This window comes from Syngnathus acus, chromosome 6, assembly GCF_901709675.1.
Source record: "Syngnathus acus chromosome 6, fSynAcu1.2, whole genome shotgun sequence".
Lineage (NCBI taxonomy): Eukaryota > Metazoa > Chordata > Actinopteri > Syngnathiformes > Syngnathidae > Syngnathus > Syngnathus acus.
The window spans coordinates 11,388,123-11,408,419 of record NC_051092.1 but is presented as its reverse complement, the minus strand read 5'-3'; the positions used below and the strand labels follow the sequence as shown (position 1 = coordinate 11,408,419).

At 41.8% G+C, this 20,297-nt stretch overlaps 4 protein-coding genes across 8 annotated transcripts in view; 1 reads left to right on the top strand and 3 right to left on the bottom strand.

Annotated features, from left to right (window-relative positions):
* Positions 1–177: 177 nt before the first annotated feature.
* LOC119124488 (transmembrane protein 60-like) lies at positions 178–1,754 on the bottom strand. Its single transcript, XM_037254526.1, has 2 exons — positions 1,588–1,754; positions 178–929 (listed from the first exon to the last, which is right to left on the bottom strand). The coding sequence occupies exon 2, from the start codon at positions 884–886 to the stop codon at positions 482–484; it is 405 nt and encodes a 134-aa protein (XP_037110421.1). The 5' UTR covers positions 887–929; positions 1,588–1,754; the 3' UTR covers positions 178–481.
* Positions 1,755–3,627: 1,873 nt separating this feature from the next.
* prr5a (proline rich 5a (renal)) lies at positions 3,628–12,169 on the bottom strand. The gene is made up of 11 exons (XM_037255169.1): positions 11,902–12,169; positions 9,872–10,002; positions 8,724–8,849; positions 8,515–8,595; positions 7,866–7,914; positions 7,409–7,466; positions 7,150–7,241; positions 6,607–6,747; positions 6,334–6,469; positions 5,903–6,181; positions 3,628–5,572 (listed from the first exon to the last, which is right to left on the bottom strand). Exons 2-11 carry the CDS (start codon positions 10,000–10,002, stop codon positions 5,289–5,291), a joined length of 1,377 nt encoding a protein of 458 aa, XP_037111064.1. The 5' UTR covers positions 11,902–12,169; the 3' UTR covers positions 3,628–5,288.
* A 357-nt stretch (positions 12,170–12,526) lies between these two features.
* On the top strand, positions 12,527–16,820 carry rad52 (RAD52 homolog, DNA repair protein). Its single transcript, XM_037255170.1, has 9 exons — positions 12,527–13,225; positions 13,358–13,459; positions 13,655–13,748; positions 13,858–13,925; positions 14,611–14,729; positions 14,802–14,877; positions 15,326–15,534; positions 15,672–15,832; positions 16,417–16,820. The coding sequence occupies exons 1-9, from the start codon at positions 13,175–13,177 to the stop codon at positions 16,689–16,691; spliced, it is 1,155 nt and encodes a 384-aa protein (XP_037111065.1). The 5' UTR covers positions 12,527–13,174; the 3' UTR covers positions 16,692–16,820.
* A 277-nt stretch (positions 16,821–17,097) lies between these two features.
* Positions 17,098–20,297, bottom strand: part of LOC119124849 (serine/threonine-protein kinase WNK1-like) — a 28,259-nt gene continuing 25,059 nt past the window's right edge. For 4 of the 5 annotated variants that reach the window (XM_037255165.1, XM_037255164.1, XM_037255167.1 and 1 more), the window contains exon 27: positions 17,098–20,272. In XM_037255165.1, the coding sequence (XP_037111060.1) occupies positions 19,892–20,272 (381 nt within the window). In that variant the 3' untranslated portion in view covers positions 17,098–19,891. The remainder of the gene's footprint in view (positions 20,273–20,297) is intronic. The other variant, XM_037255168.1, reaches the window with a different exon arrangement.

Sequence of the window (20,297 nt, the reverse complement as noted above, 5' to 3'; positions counted from 1 at the left end):
AAGATTATGGTTTCCAGTGCATTCACACAAATACAAAAGCCAACATACAAGAATGTGTGTACACCAAGTGTCACCAAGTCTGGTCTGGTCCTCAAGGGTGCCAATCTAGCCTGTTTTAGGTGCAGCCCTACTACATCACACATGTGTATTGCTAATTAATAAATATGACAGCTCCAAATATTCAAACTGCTTTTCCTCCTTTATATGGAAATCTCATTAGTGTAGACTTTGCTAATGACATGCATAAAAAGAAACAGCTGCAATACAGTCCTAGTCGTGCTCTGCAAAGTGCTCAGTGTTCTTCCAACAAATCACCACACACGGGTCTTTATTCAAAATATTTCTAACCATTGTGACCATAGAGTATAAGCATTTAAATAAGAAAATTGAAGCTTAGTATAAAAAAAAAAAAAATCAGTCTGTTGGAGTCATCAATGGTAAGAAAAGAAATGAAAAATGCATGCAAGGAGAATGCTTGAGTTCAGTTCCTGCGTGGACGGAAGACACTGCGTCCCAGCTCCACCAGGGCGCCCCCCAGGAGGACCCAGAGGGGCACACATACCACACTGAGCCACACGTCAGTCAGCCTCTCCAGGCGGGTGCACAAGCTCAGGCAGAAGGCCACCTTGAGCCCCATGGCCGCCAGGTACCACAGCCGGCGGGCCGCACCAGGGTCGCCTTCGCGCTGCTCCGCATTGGCCTTGCACCGACCGACCAGATTGACCATCAATAAGAGGACGAGTATGGTGTCCAGTGTCCACACGGGGAGGAAAATGAGGAACCAGTTCCAGTGCAACTTAGCGTCCAGCTTGAGGACCAGCATGATGAGGAAGATGAGACTAAAAATCCACGACAGGAACACTCGCTGCACCAGGGACATCTTCATCGACGTGCCGCAGCCGTCCGCCGCCAGTGTACAGGAACAGATACTTGTGTTCAACAACAACAAAAATGTTATAGCTGATTCAGTACTAACATGACCCAATATGAACAAAAAACAAGTTTAATGAGTTTGACCATGAAATATCTTGTCTGTGTCGTCTATACGATCAAATACAGGTTGAAGAGGATTTGCAAATCATTCATTGTATTGTGTTTTAATTGAAGTTATACCAACTGTATTGGAATTGAGATTTGAACAAAGGGAAAATTGAGTTTATACTACATACATTTATACTATATACTACATCATTCTGGCATATTTTATTGGTCATTTTAATATAATTTCATCGAAATATGCTCCACAAAATCGTTTTGAAAATCTATCCTAATGATAGCATTTTATGTGATGGCAGTTGTTACCATTTGAACGGTTCTAATAGTCTACTGTTGTGTGTGTCACATGAAATTTCATGTTTTCTGAAGGAGAAATAAATTCTGTGAATATGCAAATCCGCGGGTGCCAAACCACAGAAAGCAATGCCTATTTTGATAAAGAAAGTCGAACGGCCTGACCCAAAAAACTCGACTCAAATTGGAATCCGAACAACAACAAAAACGACTTTAGTTAAAAGGGTTTTCGCTGTCAGTGTAAAAGCACGTTAGCACAAGTTTAGCACTGACTTTTGTCGCCGAAAAAGGTCTTACCGAACTCAGCTGGAGATTTGCCGAAGTCGGCACTCAAAGCAAAAAGTTTATCTAACCAAAAATAGAAACAACGCAACAATGTTTCGTTGTCGGGGAGAAACTTGTTTGACAGTGTTGAGCAGCCGAAAACGGCAGCTAGCTGCGAGCTACTTAAATAACGCGAGACTTCCGTCGACACGACGGAAAGTAGTGTTGGCTCGAGAGTGAACGATACGTTCAAAAGAACGGATTTCCTTTCAGTGAACGAGAGTGAACGAATCACTTCCTAAAGTGAGTCGTTCTCTTTTCAGTTCATGACTTCAACCAGTAGGTGCCGGTAATGCGCATTGAAGCTGAGGCCACTTCGCCGTAAAACAAAACGAAGAAGAAAAGGACGTAAGTTCCTGTTCACGAGCGAGTCGTGAATTGCATTTCCCGTTCACCAACTGAACTAGTGATGTGCATTCCAGTTCTTTTAGGTGAACTGACTCTTTAGAATCAGTTCACTTAAAAGATTCGTTCAAACGAATCGTTCGACGTATAATACCATCAACTACAATCCAACAAATAAAAAATTAAAACAATGTCGGCATAACGTGTGTCGGCTGGCATAGCAGCAACGCTGTCTGCCACTCACTCGTGAATCTTCGCGAACGAACCTGAAAATGGCGGTGTACCTAATAGAGTGTCCGAATGACGTCACAGATCAAACAGCCAATCAGAAAGTGGGGGTGAGGGCGGGTGTGGCACTTTTCACTTTCATTTAAGCTTTGACCATGATTTTTCCCTAATGAATTGGCCTGTTATTAGGAACACCTAAAAATGGCGGTGTACCTAATAGTGTCCGAATGACGTCACAGATCAAACAGCCAATCAGAAAGTGGGGGTGAGGGCGGGAGTGGCACTTTTCACTTTCCATGAAGCTTTGACCATGATTTTTCCCTAATGAACTGGCCTGTGATTAGGTACACCTGAAAATGGCGGTGTACCTAATAGAGTGTCCGAATGACGTCACACAATCAGAATTCGTTGAACGATTCGTTTGAACGAATCTTTTGCGTGAACTGATTCTAAAGATTCAGTTCACCTAAAAGAACTGGAATGCACATCACTAACGGAAAGTCGTCAAATCAAAGAAAAGTGATTTGAAAACACTTGTGATTTTAAAGAAAAACAAAAACAAAAACAACTTCTGCTTTTGTAAATTTTTCTTTATAAACACGTTTTATATCCATTATCTAGTTTATCTTTTTAAAAAGCATTGCATTGCATTTTATGGTGTTGATTCAATTTTCTGGAAACAAATTTTGTATACGTACTAACTGTTGAGTAGCCTATTTTGCATTTTGTTAGACATATATACATATATTTTTTAAATAAAATAATGGAATTTTAAAATATTGAAAAGGTCAGAAAACTAACAGTAAATTGAAAGCATGAAAGTAATAATTGAATAATTAACTAAATATAACAAACACAAAACCAAAACAAATGTGATAACCCACATTTGAACATTTTATTCAAATCTACATTGTTTCATACCAGGCAAGTATAACAAATTAATATAAAGTACAACTCCATAGATTGTCCCAAAAAAGTAAAGTACAAAAAGCTTGAGGTAAAACTTTTTTTTGTTGTAAAAGATCAATTTTAAAAAAGCCCTTATTATTAAAAGATTCATATCATGACCACTTAACATTTTCCCCCTTAGCTATCTGAAAAACTAACAACGCACTTGTATTTACAAGGTGCAAAATACAGTGTGAGACAACATTCAGTACAATTGTCTTTTGAAATGTAAACAATTAAAAAAAGTTACCATCTGTACAGAGCAAAAAAAACAAACAACAACAACAATAAATCCAAGAACACCATCTAAAAAGCAACTTTTTCCCTTTGGACCTCTACAAGCGGCAACATTAGAACAGCCTATTAGCCACATTAGCATAAAATGTTGATCAAATGCAAAAATAACATACGACACATGTTCAAAATGGTACAAATGTAGAAAAGGGGAATGCTTGACTGAGTGGAAAACCCTTGAGTCATTTTTTTGTTTTGTTTTTTTAATTGAATGACATTCCTTTTTTACATTCAGAAAAAAAGGATGATGTGATCCTCATTGGAATGAAGGCGCTCATTATTATTATTTCAGTCAATGGTAAAACACGTGACGATGCAGGAGGCCTCTCGCCACTTGTTTGTGAACACAATGCCCATTGCCTAGTAATAACAATGATTTCAAAATGATTTCATCACACAGACTAAAAAACACTACACCTGCAGCATTGACAATTATTCTCTCTCCCATGGTGTTTGAATGTTAGTGAAAAGTACAAGAAAGACTTCCGCAAAACTTTGGAAGGAGGCGTGTCAAGGTATAAAGGTTTTGGACAGATCCTCAAAAAGGTGCTGATTCAGGTTTTTGTAGGCAACCACCATGATGCAGGTTTTTGTAGGCAACCACCATGAAACGTTTTGATTATGATTTTAAAAGCGTGAATTACCAATTTGGGCATTTTGGGGGAATTTTTAAAAAGCATCCTCATATTCTGTAGTTGCTTTTCTCCAAAGCATTGTATTAAATTTGTTAACTTTTATAATGGAGTACAAATCTTAAAAAACAACGTGTTGCCTTTCTCGAGACTGGTATCTCTATTTTGATTCTTTTTGAAAACTTCTTTGTTATATCTCCAATTCACGTTTAAAAACCTGCATCGTTATAAACAAGCACGTTTCGTCAAATTTTGTAACATGTATTCTATTTATAAACCATGTGTTCCTTAATTTGAAAAAAAAACATGCATCTGCATTTTCCTTTTTTTTCTCTCACATCCAGATTCTGGCTTTTTTTTTCCTTTCAAAAAACTTCAAAATTGATTTAGCATGCATCTAATTTTTTTGTAATTATTCTTTAAGGCAAGTATCTCAATTTTGTTGTTTGTTTTGTTTTAATAGGCACATAGTCGTATCTTTTTTTATGAAAAGCATGTACAAGCACTTTTTTGTTTCATTTTTTTGTGTTTTATGTTAAAGCATACATCTGCTGTTCTATCTTTTTCAAAAGTATGTTTCTAAATTTTGCTTATTTGTTCAATGCATTTTTTCTCGGTTTTCAGAAAAGTAAAACACCTCGACATTTTCTCTCTCAATCAAGCAAAACGGGTGACAAAATACAAATGTTGGAGGTGCATGCTTTTCAATGGCCAGTGACCACACGCATCTTCGCATTTTTGACCCACACTGTATCCCTTGAGAATGTTTTGCGCAAAATGATGACTGTTTCTTTTTTGTTTGTTTTCTTTTACACATGTAGACATACCATATAAATAAACAGTCATTGGATTTTTGGTCACTAGTTGTTAAGAGTTTGACCTTGGTGGAGGTCTGTGTTCTTTTTTAGGTGGGGGTATGATTTTTTACGGTGTACAGGCAAGCTTGAATTTAGAGTTTTGCGCGTGTAGTACCGTGTTTTGCCACAAGTTGCAATTGGATACCATAATATCTTTGCGAATTTCTGTTTGTCTGGAATGTATCAATGAACAGGGCTCCACTGCTGTTTCATGCCATTAAGTTTGAGAATTAAATTATTTCATGGAAGTAGCATCAATGGATGGAGGAGAGGATGGATGGATTCAAAGCAATGAAATGTACTTGTTGAAGTCTACTAACATTAATAATCACAAGTGTGTGTGTGTGCATGCGTGTGTGGGTGCTCGCAGCTACACTGTGCTTTGCCTGCTCTCACAGCCGTAGCGGAGAGCTTCGGAGGAATGAGGCGGGAAGTCGATGAATATCCCGTCCGAGTCGGAGTCCGCCGACTGGAGGACTTGTCCGATAATGGTTTCCGGGCTGGATGACTCGCTGAGTGGCGAGCAGGACCCCGCCTTGCCGAGGTCGGTCACGGTGGTGGTGGCCTCGGTGCCGTGCAGAGCCCCCGACGAGTGTAGGATGGATGAGGATGATAGCGGGAGGTCCATGGAGGCGGCTCCTGTCTGCATCATGCCTGTCAATCACATTTATCAGGTCATGGGGGCATTATAGCATTTTTGTTCTGAGCATTGGAAAAGCTACCTATTTGAGGATTCTTTGTAATTCTACACATGATGGCAAGTGATACAGTGGATATGAAAAGTCGGCATAACCCTGGTTTAAATGCCAGGTTTTTGTAATAGCAGCCTTTTGTTCCGCCGCTCACTGACATGTGAAAACGGTGCAAAGAGGGCGTTGCCAGAAGTATTAAAAAAAAGAAAACATTTAGGTGCAGCCGTCTTTCAGGATTTTCATTCTTGTTGGTTCTGACTGGCTGCTGGTAACATAACACATATAAACATACCTTTGAACTGCGAGCCCACGCATAGCCTGTTGGAGGCGGAGCCGGAAAGCTCGGAACTGGCTGCCAGCTCGGCGTAGTTCAACTTCTGCTCCTCCAGGCAAGAGATTATCTCGCAGGCCGAGTGTCGACGGATTCCTCCGCTCCCCACAGAGCCGCAGTCGGCATCATACTCGGCCACGGGCGTGAGGAGCAGCGGGATGTTGTAGCTTTTTGATCGGACCACCGGGTTCTTGGATAGATGCTCGGCAGACTTGGACCAGCCCCACTGGAAGCGCTTCTCTATGGGAGCATATAGTATAATTATAATTGACAAATATAAAAGACTTTTTTTTCCTCAAAACATAAAATTAATTTCTTGAAAACAAACTACTTTTTGTTTTACCTCAATTTATATCACCATTAAATACTCCCAAACTACATACTGGCCTCACCCAGAACACAGCAGTGGTCCTCGATGTCGTCTCCAGAGTAAAGCCCGTGAGTGCCCAAGTAGGGTGAGACCACCTTCTGGACCAACGACTCCAGCCTCAAGTAATCCTCATTCACGCCACGTGACTCATGAACACCCTGCAGTGATAAAATCGATATTCGTCAATAACTCGCACAAAATTTCATTCTATGGATGGAAAATAAAATTTTTTTGGTCACAAATGTTGTTGTCACATCCCATCTGTCAAAACGAGCGTCATCAAGAACGGTGTTACCTGCAGGATGAGCAGCATCTGAGTTACGGAGGGCGGCACCCGCGCCCGGGGCCGGGACAGGGCGTCCTCCAGCTTGACGCTCAGTACGATCGTGCTCCTGAAGTGGAGCAGAGCCAGCTGACGGACAGATGGCTCCTTACCCTGTGCGCGACAACAGCAACAAAGCTCAGCAAAGTGGTGAATTTGAAAAAGAAAAAAAAAAATCAAAAAGGTTTAGTGTCACATTTGCACTATTGTCCAAACAGATTTCAGGCTTTATGTGTTGCTTTGTCATTCTAATGTGCCCAGATCTTTCAGAAGACAAAATGATGTATGATATATCAGAATGACATTGTTTATGTCTTGTTATTAGTTGATTGTGACCTACTTTATATGATGCACGTGACACGGTTGCATTTATGTACAATATTGAATGGTTTCTATAATTGTGCAAGATGATAGTGGTGGTACTAAGAAGTGGATTAAGACCCCACTGAAGGCCCAGGTAACAAATGCAAGAATTTTCTTGTGCTTGCTGATTATCGTCTTGAAATGCTGGCCTACCTGGACTGGATGGAAAATGGCCTGCAGCATGGACAGCACATCGCAGAAGAAGAAGTCCCACGTCTCGGCCAAAGAGTCCAGTAACTTCTGACCTGCAAGTTGGCAACGGAAATGACACACAACGCCTGCTCCTTATTTGGACTCTGAAAATGTGTTTGTGAGCGAGTTGCATCAGAGTGACATTATGACAACATGCTATTAAGATAACCGTGAACTATACTATATTATAGTAGTGTATCACTTTTAGAGGAAATCATACCTTCGTAGAACCTTATTTTGTCCCTCAGGATGACCATACCCTTTGTCAGCAGCTGGTTCTGCAACATGAAATGAGAGAAGAAAATAAAACGTCTGCCACCAACGTGTAGAAGTGCCAGTGATTCCCAACTGAAAATGATAAATACATATTTGTTCATTTATTTATGTACTAATAGCTTTGTGTTCAACTAAAAAGTGTAATGAACCGTGATGTGATCAGAATTTCATCTCATGGTGATTGTTCCTTACGTTTGAGATCCACATGTGGTTGGAGAAAATGAGTCAAATACAGAATTGTATTTTTCCACTGTGTAGAACTATTAAAAATATATATTTTTCAATTGGTCTCTATACAGCAGATTTTCACGTATGGCGGTACGCACCTTGGCTCAATAAAGTTTCAGAAACACTGGTCTAAAGATTTCATTATGATTATGCAGTTGACCTACTGGGATTACCTGAAGGTATTCGGTGAAGAAGGAACCCAGCTCGGTCTTCAGCAGGTGCCTGATGGAAGAACACCTGATTTATTAGGTGATTTAAGGATGAGAAGCTAAACGTGTCAATTTGCAACCGGCACAAAACAAATGTTTACTTGTCTTCGCTACGTTACAAAAACGGGACATTGCATCTCTTCTTTATTCGTGGGGGCGTGCGTGTGTACTTTACTGTTTCGTAATGAGGGTGTATGTGCGTTAGACGACTGGAGTGTGTGAAGATAATGACATATCTGCCGTGAACACATGGCACATAAACAAGCGTCGTTAACAAAGTGGTGAGTCGGCACAATTTGAAGAGGAATTTTAACAACAAAAAAGGGAATTAAAAAATTCACAAATGGGACAAAAGTACGCTTACTGTACTTAACTACAAGTACACCGAGTTGTATTTTTTTTTTACAGTGTTGTTTTGAATTTTGAGTTCAATATTGTGTTCTTGTATCGGAAAGCAGCTTTACACATTGACATGAATTGAAATGCCATTAATCTGTTCTAACACCCGAAAAAACCACCAACTATTCTTTGGCGGTGTAAAAACATACAGTAATAGTAGAACTAAATAGTAGTTTATGCATCTTAATTCATTTCATTTTATATATTAACCTACCGGACGCCTTCGTTGAGAACGTAAAGTTCATTGTCGGCCAAACCTTTCTTCTGGAACACTGCGATGACGGCATTGTGGATGCTGCAAGGACACACAAACCCAACTTTGGACAAAAGTTATCTAACTATTTGAAAGAAAGGGATGGGCACTTGTGCGAGGAAGTGTGCCATACGTGACCCAGGAATTGGTCAAACCCTAACCGGACGTACCTGTTCCAAGTGGCGTTGGCTCCAGCCCTCTTCTGCTTCTCGCCTCTGTCTTCCGGCGAACCCTTGTCACTCTTGGCCAGCTCGCTGAGGCTGGGCGAGCTCATCAGCTTGAGCCGGTGCAGAGTCCTCATAGGAGTCATAGAGGAGGGGCGACACCAGTAAGAAAAACACACTCGGCAACGTTTACAGTAATAGACGCAGAGGAAAGAGAAGATGAAAAGTCAGCGAGAGAGGAAGACGCAAAAGAAAAGTAGGACAGAGTGATGAGAAATGAGAAAGTAGGATGGGCGATGCCCCGAGGTCTCAGAGAGGAGGAGAGAACAGAGAGGGAGCAAAATGGGTTCCCAAACAATACTGGCATTGATGCCAACAAATATTTATGCAGCACACAGATGCCAGTGCGGTGTAGGCAGCAGCTGAGCAACTGTCACTGTAAAGCTGGGAGGAGGAAGAAGAAGAGGAAGAGGAAGAGAGCTCGCATGGCTCATTGAAAACACAAACAAGAGCAGGAGGAAGCTAAGATACAATAAAGGCGCTCCTCCTGCTTTGTCACGACTCATGCGATAGGAGCGACGATTATGTACAAGGTAGCAATGCTTTTATAAAAGCACTTTGAAGCTTGTTTGCAGTGTGGGCTACATTCCACATTTACCCATGATACACACAGAAGTTTCTTTTAAAAATACTTTTTAAAAAATACATGAGTCAAAAATCTCCACACAGCCTTGCTGGATGTTTGTGTAAATGTTATCGGAAATTACAAACTGAAAAAGTACAATACTATTTGGGGAAAGCTCAATTAAATTCAGCATATAAAAGTTTTTATTGACACCCAAATGTTACATTACCTATTGATTGTTGAAGTTGTGTTGAATTGGATTATCTTGCATGATGTTATACTTGTGTACAGATGAGATAAATGAGCCAATAATATGATTATATGGGATGTCGTGGTCCCCTCTCTTTATTTAGATTGACTTGTGACTTGACAACACTGGACTGGGCCTTCACTGCACTGCTAGTGTAAACTCAAATGGTTTCGACTTGATGGTAAAGAGATACGGCGGGATTTAACGGCACACGGATAAGTAGATTACCCAAAATCCTCGACTTTAGTGACCATTAATCTTGACGCGTGAGATGCTCACCTCCTGATTGGATGCTCATTGCCAGCGTCCAAGTCCGGGCTCGGGGGAGGCGCCGAGAAGGTGCTGAAGTTGAGGGAGAGGGGTCGGGGGGAGGAGCGGGAGGCGTGCCTCCGCCTGAGTCCATCCAGCATCTCCATAGGGACAAGCATAAATGTGTCAAAATATGCCGAGAGCAGGAACATTTCTTTCATTCATTTTTTAAATGATCATTTCTTTCTTTTCTTCTCCACATTTTGTTAAAGATCTCTCAAACCTACTAAGCTACTTTATTCGGTGAAAGTTAAATACAGTAGTTTTCACAACACAACTGATTATGCTTGTTTTGAACATAAAACACATTCAAAGACAGTAATGGAGAAGTCATATTATGGAAAATAACTTCAATTCACAAATAACCTACTTTATCAAAAAATTATGTCCAGAAACTGGGCTGCACTGTTTATTTAGCCGCATAGCAGTTAAATTATTTTGTAATACTCTATAATATATATAATAATCCCATTATATCATGTAATTCCCCCTGCATTTGGTTATCATTTTTTATTCAAGATTTGAAGAGAAAAATGTGGTGAGTTTTTTTTTTGTAGGCGTCATATGGATATGGCCCGTGGGCCTTGAGTTGGACGACTGTGTTTTTAAAGAGTAACTGTACGTGTGCAGTCTTGAGCTCCAATATTGTCTGTTATTTCCACATTGACTGGGAGAGTTTTGCAATATTTACTCAACTTGCACTGCCAGCTCACCACACACACACACACACACACACACACACACACACACACACACACACACACACACACACACGCACACACACAAAGACTCTGGCCAAAACTAAAAGCATGTATGTGCATGTGCAGCGTGAGAAGAAGGAGGGTATTTCGCACTTGTTCCCTCTCCTTGATATCCATGTTCAGGTCAACAAGTAACAACTAGGACAAATTTGGCTTGTAAGGCAGCTACATGTTACTACAGAGACAAAAGTGTGTCCTGTTTGATAACTGGATGCTAATGGATAATTAGTTACAAGTTGTAAGTTGTGTTACAACAGATACAAGTTTCAAGGTACCGTATTCACTAATCTGAATTAGAATGAGAAACTAGAAGAATAGAAAATTGCAATTAATTTCATGAAATTGAAAGGAAATTTGCTATATTTTATATATATATTCCTTAATTTAAAATCATTTGTCATTGTTTTTTGGGTGGAAATTTTATGTAAGAAAAATATGAGTGATATCGGCACTAGGCACCGGTATCAATGACTAAGTCAAGATTTGACGAATCATACTGGTATCGGTCTAAAAAAAAAAAGAAAGAGGTAACATGGGTACAAAAGGGGTAATGCATTATGGAGAGCCATCTGAGCTTTTATTTACTTGTCTTGATAAGGATTGAGGCTACTATAGTGTGTGACGCTGTCTACTAGCACAGTTTATTCGTAGAGTTGAATTGTCTAATCTATTACTAAACCATACTAGGACGCAGCCCTATGCCGGATACTATTAAGGCTATGGTCGTCATGACGCTTCTTTTATTTGGGTGTCTCTCCATAGAAACGCGCCACCCACTGATCAGAAGTGTGAACAACAGTCTGGGATTTTTTTTTTCTTCTTAAAACAAAAACTAACGACGCACTCTTATTTCAATGCCTGTCCACACCTAACATAACACGGGCGTGTTGTCATGTTTTAAATTAAAGGTGGGGTTGGAAGCCAGCAGAGACGCCACGCCAGTCTGGAGGGGGGGACTTTCTGCAGCCCTCCACCCCCGTTCCCTTCTCCTCTTTGTCTTTTTACGATAACATTTTTACGATCACCTCACAAGATTGCTTTCCCGGCCTAGCGCAAGCAGTCTGCGACCCAGCCCGTTGTGATTATTCAACACAAAATGGCCAATCAGACTGACGCGCGTGCAAACAACAGTCCACGTTGATCCAAGAAAAGGAATGTTTAAAGGTGTTCCCCACACACAAACACCTTCAAATCCATTTAAAAAATGCATTACAGTGAATCTAAAGTTGCCACGCTCACCGTTCAGTATCCTGTCGCCTTGTCCCAATCGAGATGACGCGTGCATACAGCTCCGATGTCAGGTCGGTTCCGTCCGGGCTCATTGGGGGCTCACCGGGGCTCGATCCACCGTATGGAGCTTCCAGTCAGGCATCGGGCGGGCTATGGGTCCGGTGTGTGGTCCTTTAGAGGGAGAGGAAGAGGGGGAGGTGGCGGTGGTACGGATAGTGTAGTGGAAGAATAGGGAAGACCGCGGAGGACTCATTCATGAAGCATGCGCCTCAGACCGCTCTCGCGCGCGCGCCCTCGCTTTGTTTTGACGAGATACACGCGATCCCGCTGCTGCTACCACATGCACGCGCGGCGGTGTCTATTTAGGCAAGGGGGGAAGAATAGTGCTGTGGTTTACGAGAGGAGACGTGGACGAAACAAACAGAAGGAACAGTTGCGTACGCATACACGCGCGCGCGTGTGCATCCATACACGCGCGCACCCATACACGCGCGCGCATGCACACGCGACCCTAATCTCCAGTATCACATGCAGCCATCTGTCACTGCACGCGCATATTTTGAAATGTGTGAAATAATTCGTTTTTATTGATCAAAAATCCTCTCGCTGTTTTGCTTCCAATTATTATTAGAATTACATTGAAATCCACGGCCCCGTGCATTCATGTTTGCAGCACTTGTTTGCGTGTCGTGTGACATTTAATCTGCTCTTATTGGATCAGAGAGGCGCACATTTAACATACTTTAAAGATCAACGACAAAGCGGAGTTGTTGGTTTCAGAGAAGCCTATTTCCCATTTGTAGCAGTATTTTGGTAGAGAACACACGTGAGAAGATAAAGAATATTATGAATGGTCATAACTTTGCAAGATTGATACAATAACTCCATATTGATTCAGTGGCACGTTTAAAGCTTTATTTTCCTAAATCTTGAACGCACCACAAATCCGATTTCTGTACGTGTTATCTGTGCGGGAAGTGGGAATGTCGACATAAAATAAAAATACAATTCACGTCACTGCGGTGACATAACAATAGTTCTGGGTTACTTGATGTCACACACATTTGTGAACCCCCTCTCCCACCTGCTTCGTCCTCTGGGTTAGTCATGCATTTCGCCTTCCTACCACTTGAGGCAGTAACGAAGCATTCAAAGCGTGTAAAGATGAAGCCATGACGAGCAGAACAAGACGCCGCGCCATGAATTTTGAAATGTTATATTTACCTGTAGCTTCACTCTTCTGATTCTTGTCGTTTCTCTTTTCCTCCGGCGCGATTTTAAAATGTCCAACATTTCCGAGGAGAGAATGTCGTCTCCCAAGCGCTTCGGCCAGGTATGAAAGACATGACGAAACAATTTAGAAGAGTTTCTCTTCAAAATGAACGTGTGTACACTGCACAATGGAAAGAAATGCAACTAATTCTCACTTATTTCTACCCCCAACACACACGCACACACATGTTAGCGTGCTTACACAGCCGAGGAGCAGCAAGCTGTCCACAATGCACTGCGACAGAAGCTGGGGCCAGAATTTATCAGTACCAGAATCGCTGGAGGAGGACAGAAGGCATGTTTTTAAGATAATAATAAAAAAAAAATCTAAAATAGAGTTGTGCATTCCCTTTTCCATAATTTAGAACTGTTTGATTGCATTTTCTTTTTAAGTCTTTAAGCGTTTTAAAATGTCCCTGCATAATAAGTCCCTTAAATAGCCTGCAAACAAGAGTAGCTTATAGCAGATTTCACCATTTTATCGTTGAAGGTGTGCTACATCGAGGGCCACCGTGTAATCAGCCTGGCCAATGAGATGTTTGGATATAACGGGTGGTCTCACTCCATCTCGCAGCAGACCGTCGGTACTGGATACTTCTGTCTCTGTCTTCTCTGTTGCCATAGTAATCTGTTTCCATGGCAACCACCATGCTCTGTATCTCAACCAACACAGCCCCCTGTTTGCCTTTGTAGACTTCGTGGACCTGGTTAACGGGAAGTATTACGTTGGGGTCAGCGCTTTCGTCAAAGTACAGCTCAAGGTGAGGAATAAATTGCAATCATACCCTATTCACTTTATGGTGGCCTATATAGTGGGTTTGCCATTTTTAGTACAGTTTGAATCTAGTGAATATAGGTTATCCCATGTCCTGTATAGTGTATCCCACAATGCATCTTAAAATATAGTGAATAACCGAGTCACTAGAAAAGCGATATATCCCATTATTCATGGCATTGTCACAAAATATTTTTGATGTAAAGAGAGCAATGCGTCACAACATTGACTCACTTAAAATGCTTCCATGTGCCTCACTCAACCTCTTTGTTACATGTTTCTTTTTTTTCTTTTTTTAAACAAGAAGAATAGCACTGCAGTTTCCAGAAAAAGAAACCTACTGTTCCATATTCATAGACATAGGTCCGCAGCTGCAAATCTTTTGTACACCTGGCTGGCATTATTGCTATTATAAATCCCTCCTTCAGTATACGAAAATCAATGTTTACACTCAACTTAAAAGTAAAAAGTTATTGTATTTTTTTTTCCAATATTTAACTTAATTTATAGAACACTAAAACAACTCAATAGTAAAACACTCCAAATGTATTATTCATTTGACTACATAGTCTGCTACATAAAAATCCTACATCATGATTAGGGGCCCGGCCAAGTGTCATTCATCCTGTGACGATCATCATACTGTATTTATGTGTCTTGTTTTCTGCCAGGATGGAGCGTTCCATGAAGATGTGGGCTACGGAGTAAGCGAGGGACTGAAGTCTAAGGCTTTGTCCCTGGAGAAAGCAAGAAAGGAGGCTGTCACCGATGGCATGAAGAGAGCGCTCAAGTACTGAAATGTTACCATTCAACTTCACACAATAGTTGCTGTCCTAGTTTTTATCTCTTGTTTTGGATTTAGGTGTTTCGGGAACGCCCTTGGAAACTGCATCCTAGACAAAGCGTACCTTCAGGCTATTAACAAGATCCCCAAGCAGGTAAGAGACATTGGGGATCATTCATTTATTCAATAACCACCATATGGGAATTTTTATACAGTATATGGTGGTGACATTAAAGTCACAATGTAGAGTATGTGTATGGCGACCACAATTGGACTTGTTTAATAAAATCGATTCAATTTTCATCCTATTAAGTGATCAGATAAAAGTATCCTTTCCCAAAGTATTCAAAAGCTGCAGCCCTTGTCAGCTGATGGACCTTGCCTAATAAATATTCAAACAATAAATAGCTTTTACACGACTGCCATTATTTAAAGCGCCTCTTATTATCTATCGTTCAGATGCTCGAGCAGGCTTTTCCTGACATTCCCTACACGTTTTCATAATCAAAGTCTGAAGTAAACCACAACTATGATTTGGCCCGCAATGACAAAAACAAATGGACAGAATGTATCCTTTAGAGAAGCTTTTTCCATGCACGTAGCCACTGCCCGCTCTGGACCCGGCCCAGACCAAGCGCTCAGAAAGCGAGCCCTCCGTGGAGAAGGCTCGTTTCTGTAGCCTGCTGCGAGAGGACAAACTGAGGCCCGCCATCATACCACCGGAGCCTCGAGTCAGCAACCAGAGAGAGCGCGACTCCGAAACACACACCCCTGACGCTCAAGACGTTGAAAGCGAGGGCGAAAGCTCAAGGTAAACACCCTCAGCCCACCTCTGTGCCAACCCCATCTATCTCTCATGTCACATTTGAAGAAACCTGGAGCAAATATGAAGATTTAGGTTATTAATGTAGGTCAGTCATTCTGATTGCCCACCGCTGCTTTTCCCAGACAGACGTTAGCGACGTCAGAGTGGCACACGGACCCCAAGCATCTGCGTAAACAGCGGCAGCAGGAGCTGCAGCAGAAGTTCCGTAGGGAAATGGAGGCAAAGAGGCAAAAGCAGGAGGACAACCAGGCCGAGAACGTGGAACACCTCTTCAGAGAAGGAGGTAATTGAGTCAGTTGACCTGCTTTGATTGCTTTTTTTATCTTTACTCGCGTGATGGCCTATCTAAAGCTTGCTCAAAAGTCAAATGTTCGCTTGAAACACGGCGCATTTAAAACCTAAATCTGGAATGTTTTCCACAACAAGGCTCTCAGTCCCCGTTTACGTCAATAGTTTCACCTGAGATCCCTTTTTCAACTGCAGGTGGCAGTCTTGTGCATTTAGGAGCGCTAAAAGCAGTTATTCTGGTCTGGTGTGGTGTGGTCTTAGTGAAAGTCATGTAGGTTCGGTACACAGAAATGATACTATTTCATGACTTTAGAATTTGATGCTGATTGTAGCTGTCCATTTCTTTTCTGGTAAAAAAAGAAGTGTGCTCTTTTTAAGAATGTTATCTTTATCTCATTTCCTTTTGATTCAGGCCTCATTATTATTAGAATATTCGGCGGTCAAATAATAATAATGAGCTGCAACCTTTGGATACCCCTAATTTAGATACTATATGTGCCTTTGTGAGTCCATTACAATGCCATCATCCTGCTCAGGTATGCTCGCAATCTATCATGTCCAACCTGTCGTCCTCCGCAGATGATCTAGAACTCTGGAATTTCAGCCTGAATGGAACAGTGGAGCCGGATGTCCCCTCGGGGGCGTCCTGCCCAAGCACGCCCAGCAGACACACGATGCAGACACGCAGAAAGACGCCACAAAGGTCTGCCGTGAGAGCCCCCGAGCAGCAGCAACAGCAGTCGCAAGGCAGAGGTCACTCGGGAATGCATCAAGACAGACTTACGCATCAAGCCAAAACTTCAAGTCCGTGCCGAGCAGGGCAGTTTATGAAAAAACGCAGACTGGACACATGATCAAGACCTCATTCATTCATTCAAATTTTAGTGCTTTTTCTGAATTCATGAGTCAGTGCTTCGATGCACTGCTGCTGCATGTCAAAAGGTTGTACGTTTTTGATGAATAAAATAACATTCATAATGCTGTCTCACTGGATTAATTGGAAATAAGTATTATGACTGCGTCAAGCATACAGTTGTAGATTAGAAGTATGGTCAATTCTTTGCTTTTATTAGACCATTACACATTTTTTCTTGAGAGCAAATCTCAAATGTTTTCATTTATAAGATAAGGCTTCCATCTTGCCACTCTACTCCATTGTCCAGTTATATGAAGATGGATAGTTGTCATGTGTACTAAACAGCCAGTTTGCCAAAAATGTTGTAAATGTAAATGCAAAAGGACATTACACTAAACCAGAAAGGCAATTTAACAGATTTTTTTTAATTTGTTTTTTTTTTACATTTTATACAATGTGAAAAACATACACAAAAACCCGACACCAAATCACAGGAAATCAATACGAAAAGAGCAGAATTGTGTCAGTAGCCTCATGTCTTGTTTTTCGAGGTCCTTTATGGATCTTTTGTGCTGTACAGTGGCTGTCGGATTGGACACCAGTGAAGCTGGCATGCAGAGAACACATTGAGTCATTTACGCCGCTATTAAACTTGTGCCTGTGACATTGGCGGATGCAAATGGGGTGGGGGGGGGCAATGTGGTGATGACTCTAAAAGGCAAACAATCCTGATAGTATTCCCATATCAAAAAACTGAAGTCAGTAACCCTCATCGGCATGCAAATAACTCCATGAACCCTCCATCCCTATAAAACTTTGCATATTCTGCATTGCAGGAACTTATTTTTTTCTCTAGAGAAGTTTTAACTAGTCGTCCGAGCTACGGGCAGGCCGCTGGAGCGCCTCTGTGAAATGGTTTCAAGAGATATCCACAAAAACAAACAAAAGCACACAAGAATGAGTCGACTAGAAGCAGTGAATAACCAGGAAAACATTTACCAACTTCTAGATTATTTGCAGTGTGTTCACATTGTGTAAGGAGATGGAGATGATGGGATGTGGAGAAGGAGGTTTGACATATATTCCAAATCCTTGAAAAGACCCAAAGGTCCATGTACTAGTACACTAAGCACTCGTAAGACAATTCAGATATTACTCGTACGACTTGTCTTACTAAAAGCTTTTCCACGTCTGCCTTTCACAATTTGATCATAATTCAGTATACAAGTAAGATAACCACGTGACTAGTGAAGCAAAACTAATAGTGTGCATTTTGGTGCACAGAATTTGACTTGTGACACCTGCATGCCTGCTACTTCGGCCAAGGTTGTCCTAATAGTGAGGACAAAGTGCACTGGTAAGTGGACCTTAAGCTGGATAGCAAAGATAAGGAAGATATGTTCCAACAGCTAGTCAAAGAACTTATCAATAGTGAGAATGCAAGGCACAAAATTGTTCCTCACGTTTTCCGGGGTAAGAGTGCGTGTGCGTTCGCTAGTCTTGATACGCTCGGTTGTGGGGGCGTTAGCCGCACATTAAAATAAGATTATGTACAGTAAAATAGAAAGCAAGAAAGTGGTGTTTGACTGGACAAGGAAAGTTTAGATAGAGGAGCTTAATATACAGCAGGATGAGAGAGTACATTGAGATATAAACCCTGCAATTGCACTTTTTAAATATTCCTTTAACTACATGTTGTTTAACAACCTTTAATAATAATTACAGTGAGACAACATCAAAATCTGATGGCTGAATACAGGTCCATAAAGAACATTTCTGTTTATTAAATAGATGCGTACAAAAAAAAAAGACCACAGAAAAGCAGGGAACCCCACTAACGAAGCGGCTAATTATCTCAAAAGCTGTCTGAAAACTAACACGATCCGAAACTATTCAAACTTGAGTGAGAGTTTTGTGGTGTTGCGTGGAACCAATGTGGGATTTGTTTAATTCAAGTGTAAACCAACAAATACAAAAACAACAACAAAATAAAAACACCCCCGAGCCGGATTATGACTACAGCAGCATCGCCTCCACTTTGCGGTGCTCAACACCAGGATGCCTTTTGTAGAAAACACAAAATCACAATTGACACCAGACATAAATATGCCGACTATCTATGTACAAAAATGTCTTCAGGGAATAAGGCCACAGTTACAAAAGGGGGCAGTTGCTTCTCTTCTTCTCTCGCCTTATTTATTGCATTGACTTCACCTTCTATATATAGCCAACCATCGGCACGCTCCTGCTAAACTTACAGAGTCTTTCAACTTGCTCTCACACAATTCCCTCACACTGCCACAACTTAACCTCTCATCCTACAAGCAGGTCAATATTTACTCCATGTTCACTGTCCCACTTTTGGCTTGGAATGACAACGTACGGTACACTAGCGACAAAAGGTTTGGTGTGTTGGGCTTTCGGGTGCTGCAATTTCGCAGTCGACTTAAAACACACTAGACGTCAAATCTTTAATGCGTAAGTACTTTTTGCACGACTTGCTGATCTCTTAGAAGCCGAGGTTGTGTCCTAAGTCTTTCTGTGACACCAGATGGAGATTGGACTCATCACAGAAAAGATATATATCTTTCTGTGACACCTCCAGTTTGGGTTTCAACCCGCTAATGACACTCTGACACAAAGCTTTAATCCATTAAACCAATACATTTCCACTTGTATGACTTTCTTTTGTTGCCACCTGTAGATGACGCTGTGACACTCAAGTTCAGTGGCCTCTTCTCCCGCTGAACATTCTATTTGAAGCCCTACAATGGCGAGGGAAGGGGCCGGTGGAGGAGACAGAAAGGCATAGAAATTAAAATCATGGCATAACGCTCAGAGTGGCATCAGAGGTTCCACAGTATTATAAGTACATCCTTTTAGTTCACCCAAAAGCCGTCAATCCTGAACTTTTTATGCGTGGTGCACAGCCGCCCTCGACAACAAGAAAATAGACATCTTTGGCTGACCAATCAGCTCATCACAGCTCAATTTCACAGCTCATAGGCGGGGCGAGTGTACGCTATGTTTATATGTGTGTATTGCACGCTCCCTCCGACGGGGCCCGGCAGACTTCAATCTGCCCGAGAGGACGACAAGTAATAATGGTTTAAAAAAAAAAAAAAAAAAAAAAAAGACAGTTGAAATTAAACAAAGAGCTCGTTCTTGCACATGTGCTTCAAGCTGGACTGGGCTGGGCTACGTAGGCCTTAAATTAGATCCTCCCTGGCTGACTGATTTCTGGGTGGCTGACGCAGTGGTCCCCATGTGGTAGCCTTGGTGCATGGACACCGGGGCAGTCATGGGCGCCTGGTACTGGGCGGGATTGAGCATGCCGACCTGGCAGTTGCCTGTGGGTCCTGCCCACTGAGGAGCGCTGTACGAAGCCGGGGTGTACCCAAACCCCGGGCCTACTGGGCCCAGAGAGCCTTTCCGGTGGCCCAGGGGGACGGAGGGATTAGCAGGATTGGGGAGGTGGGCCGTGGTGGGGGTACTGGTGGTGCTGGGAGGCGTGGGGAGGGTCGGACAGAGGTAGCCAGGAGCGGAGAACTTGCGACCCATGTTGGCAGGAGGGATTATCTGGAATTGAGAACCAGGAAAGTGA

Coding starts and splice junctions, on each gene's coding strand:
- LOC119124488 (XM_037254526.1), bottom strand. CDS start 886: ATGAAGATGTCCCTGGTGCAGCGAGTGTTCCTGTCGTGGATTTTTAGT.
- prr5a (XM_037255169.1), bottom strand. CDS start 10,002: ATGCTGGATGGACTCAGGCGGAGGCACGCCTCCCGCTCCTCCCCCCGA. Junction 7,467..7,865: donor TCTTCACCGAATACCTTCAG/GTAATCCCAGTA, acceptor TTCATGTTGCAG/AACCAGCTGCTGACAAAGGG. Junction 6,470..6,606: donor AGATGCTGCTCATCCTGCAG/GTAACACCGTTC, acceptor TTATCACTGCAG/GGTGTTCATGAGTCACGTGG.
- rad52 (XM_037255170.1), top strand. CDS start 13,175: ATGTCCAACATTTCCGAGGAGAGAATGTCGTCTCCCAAGCGCTTCGGC. Junction 13,460..13,654: donor TCGCTGGAGGAGGACAGAAG/GCATGTTTTTAA, acceptor TTATCGTTGAAG/GTGTGCTACATCGAGGGCCA. Junction 15,833..16,416: donor ACACCTCTTCAGAGAAGGAG/GTAATTGAGTCA, acceptor CGTCCTCCGCAG/ATGATCTAGAACTCTGGAAT.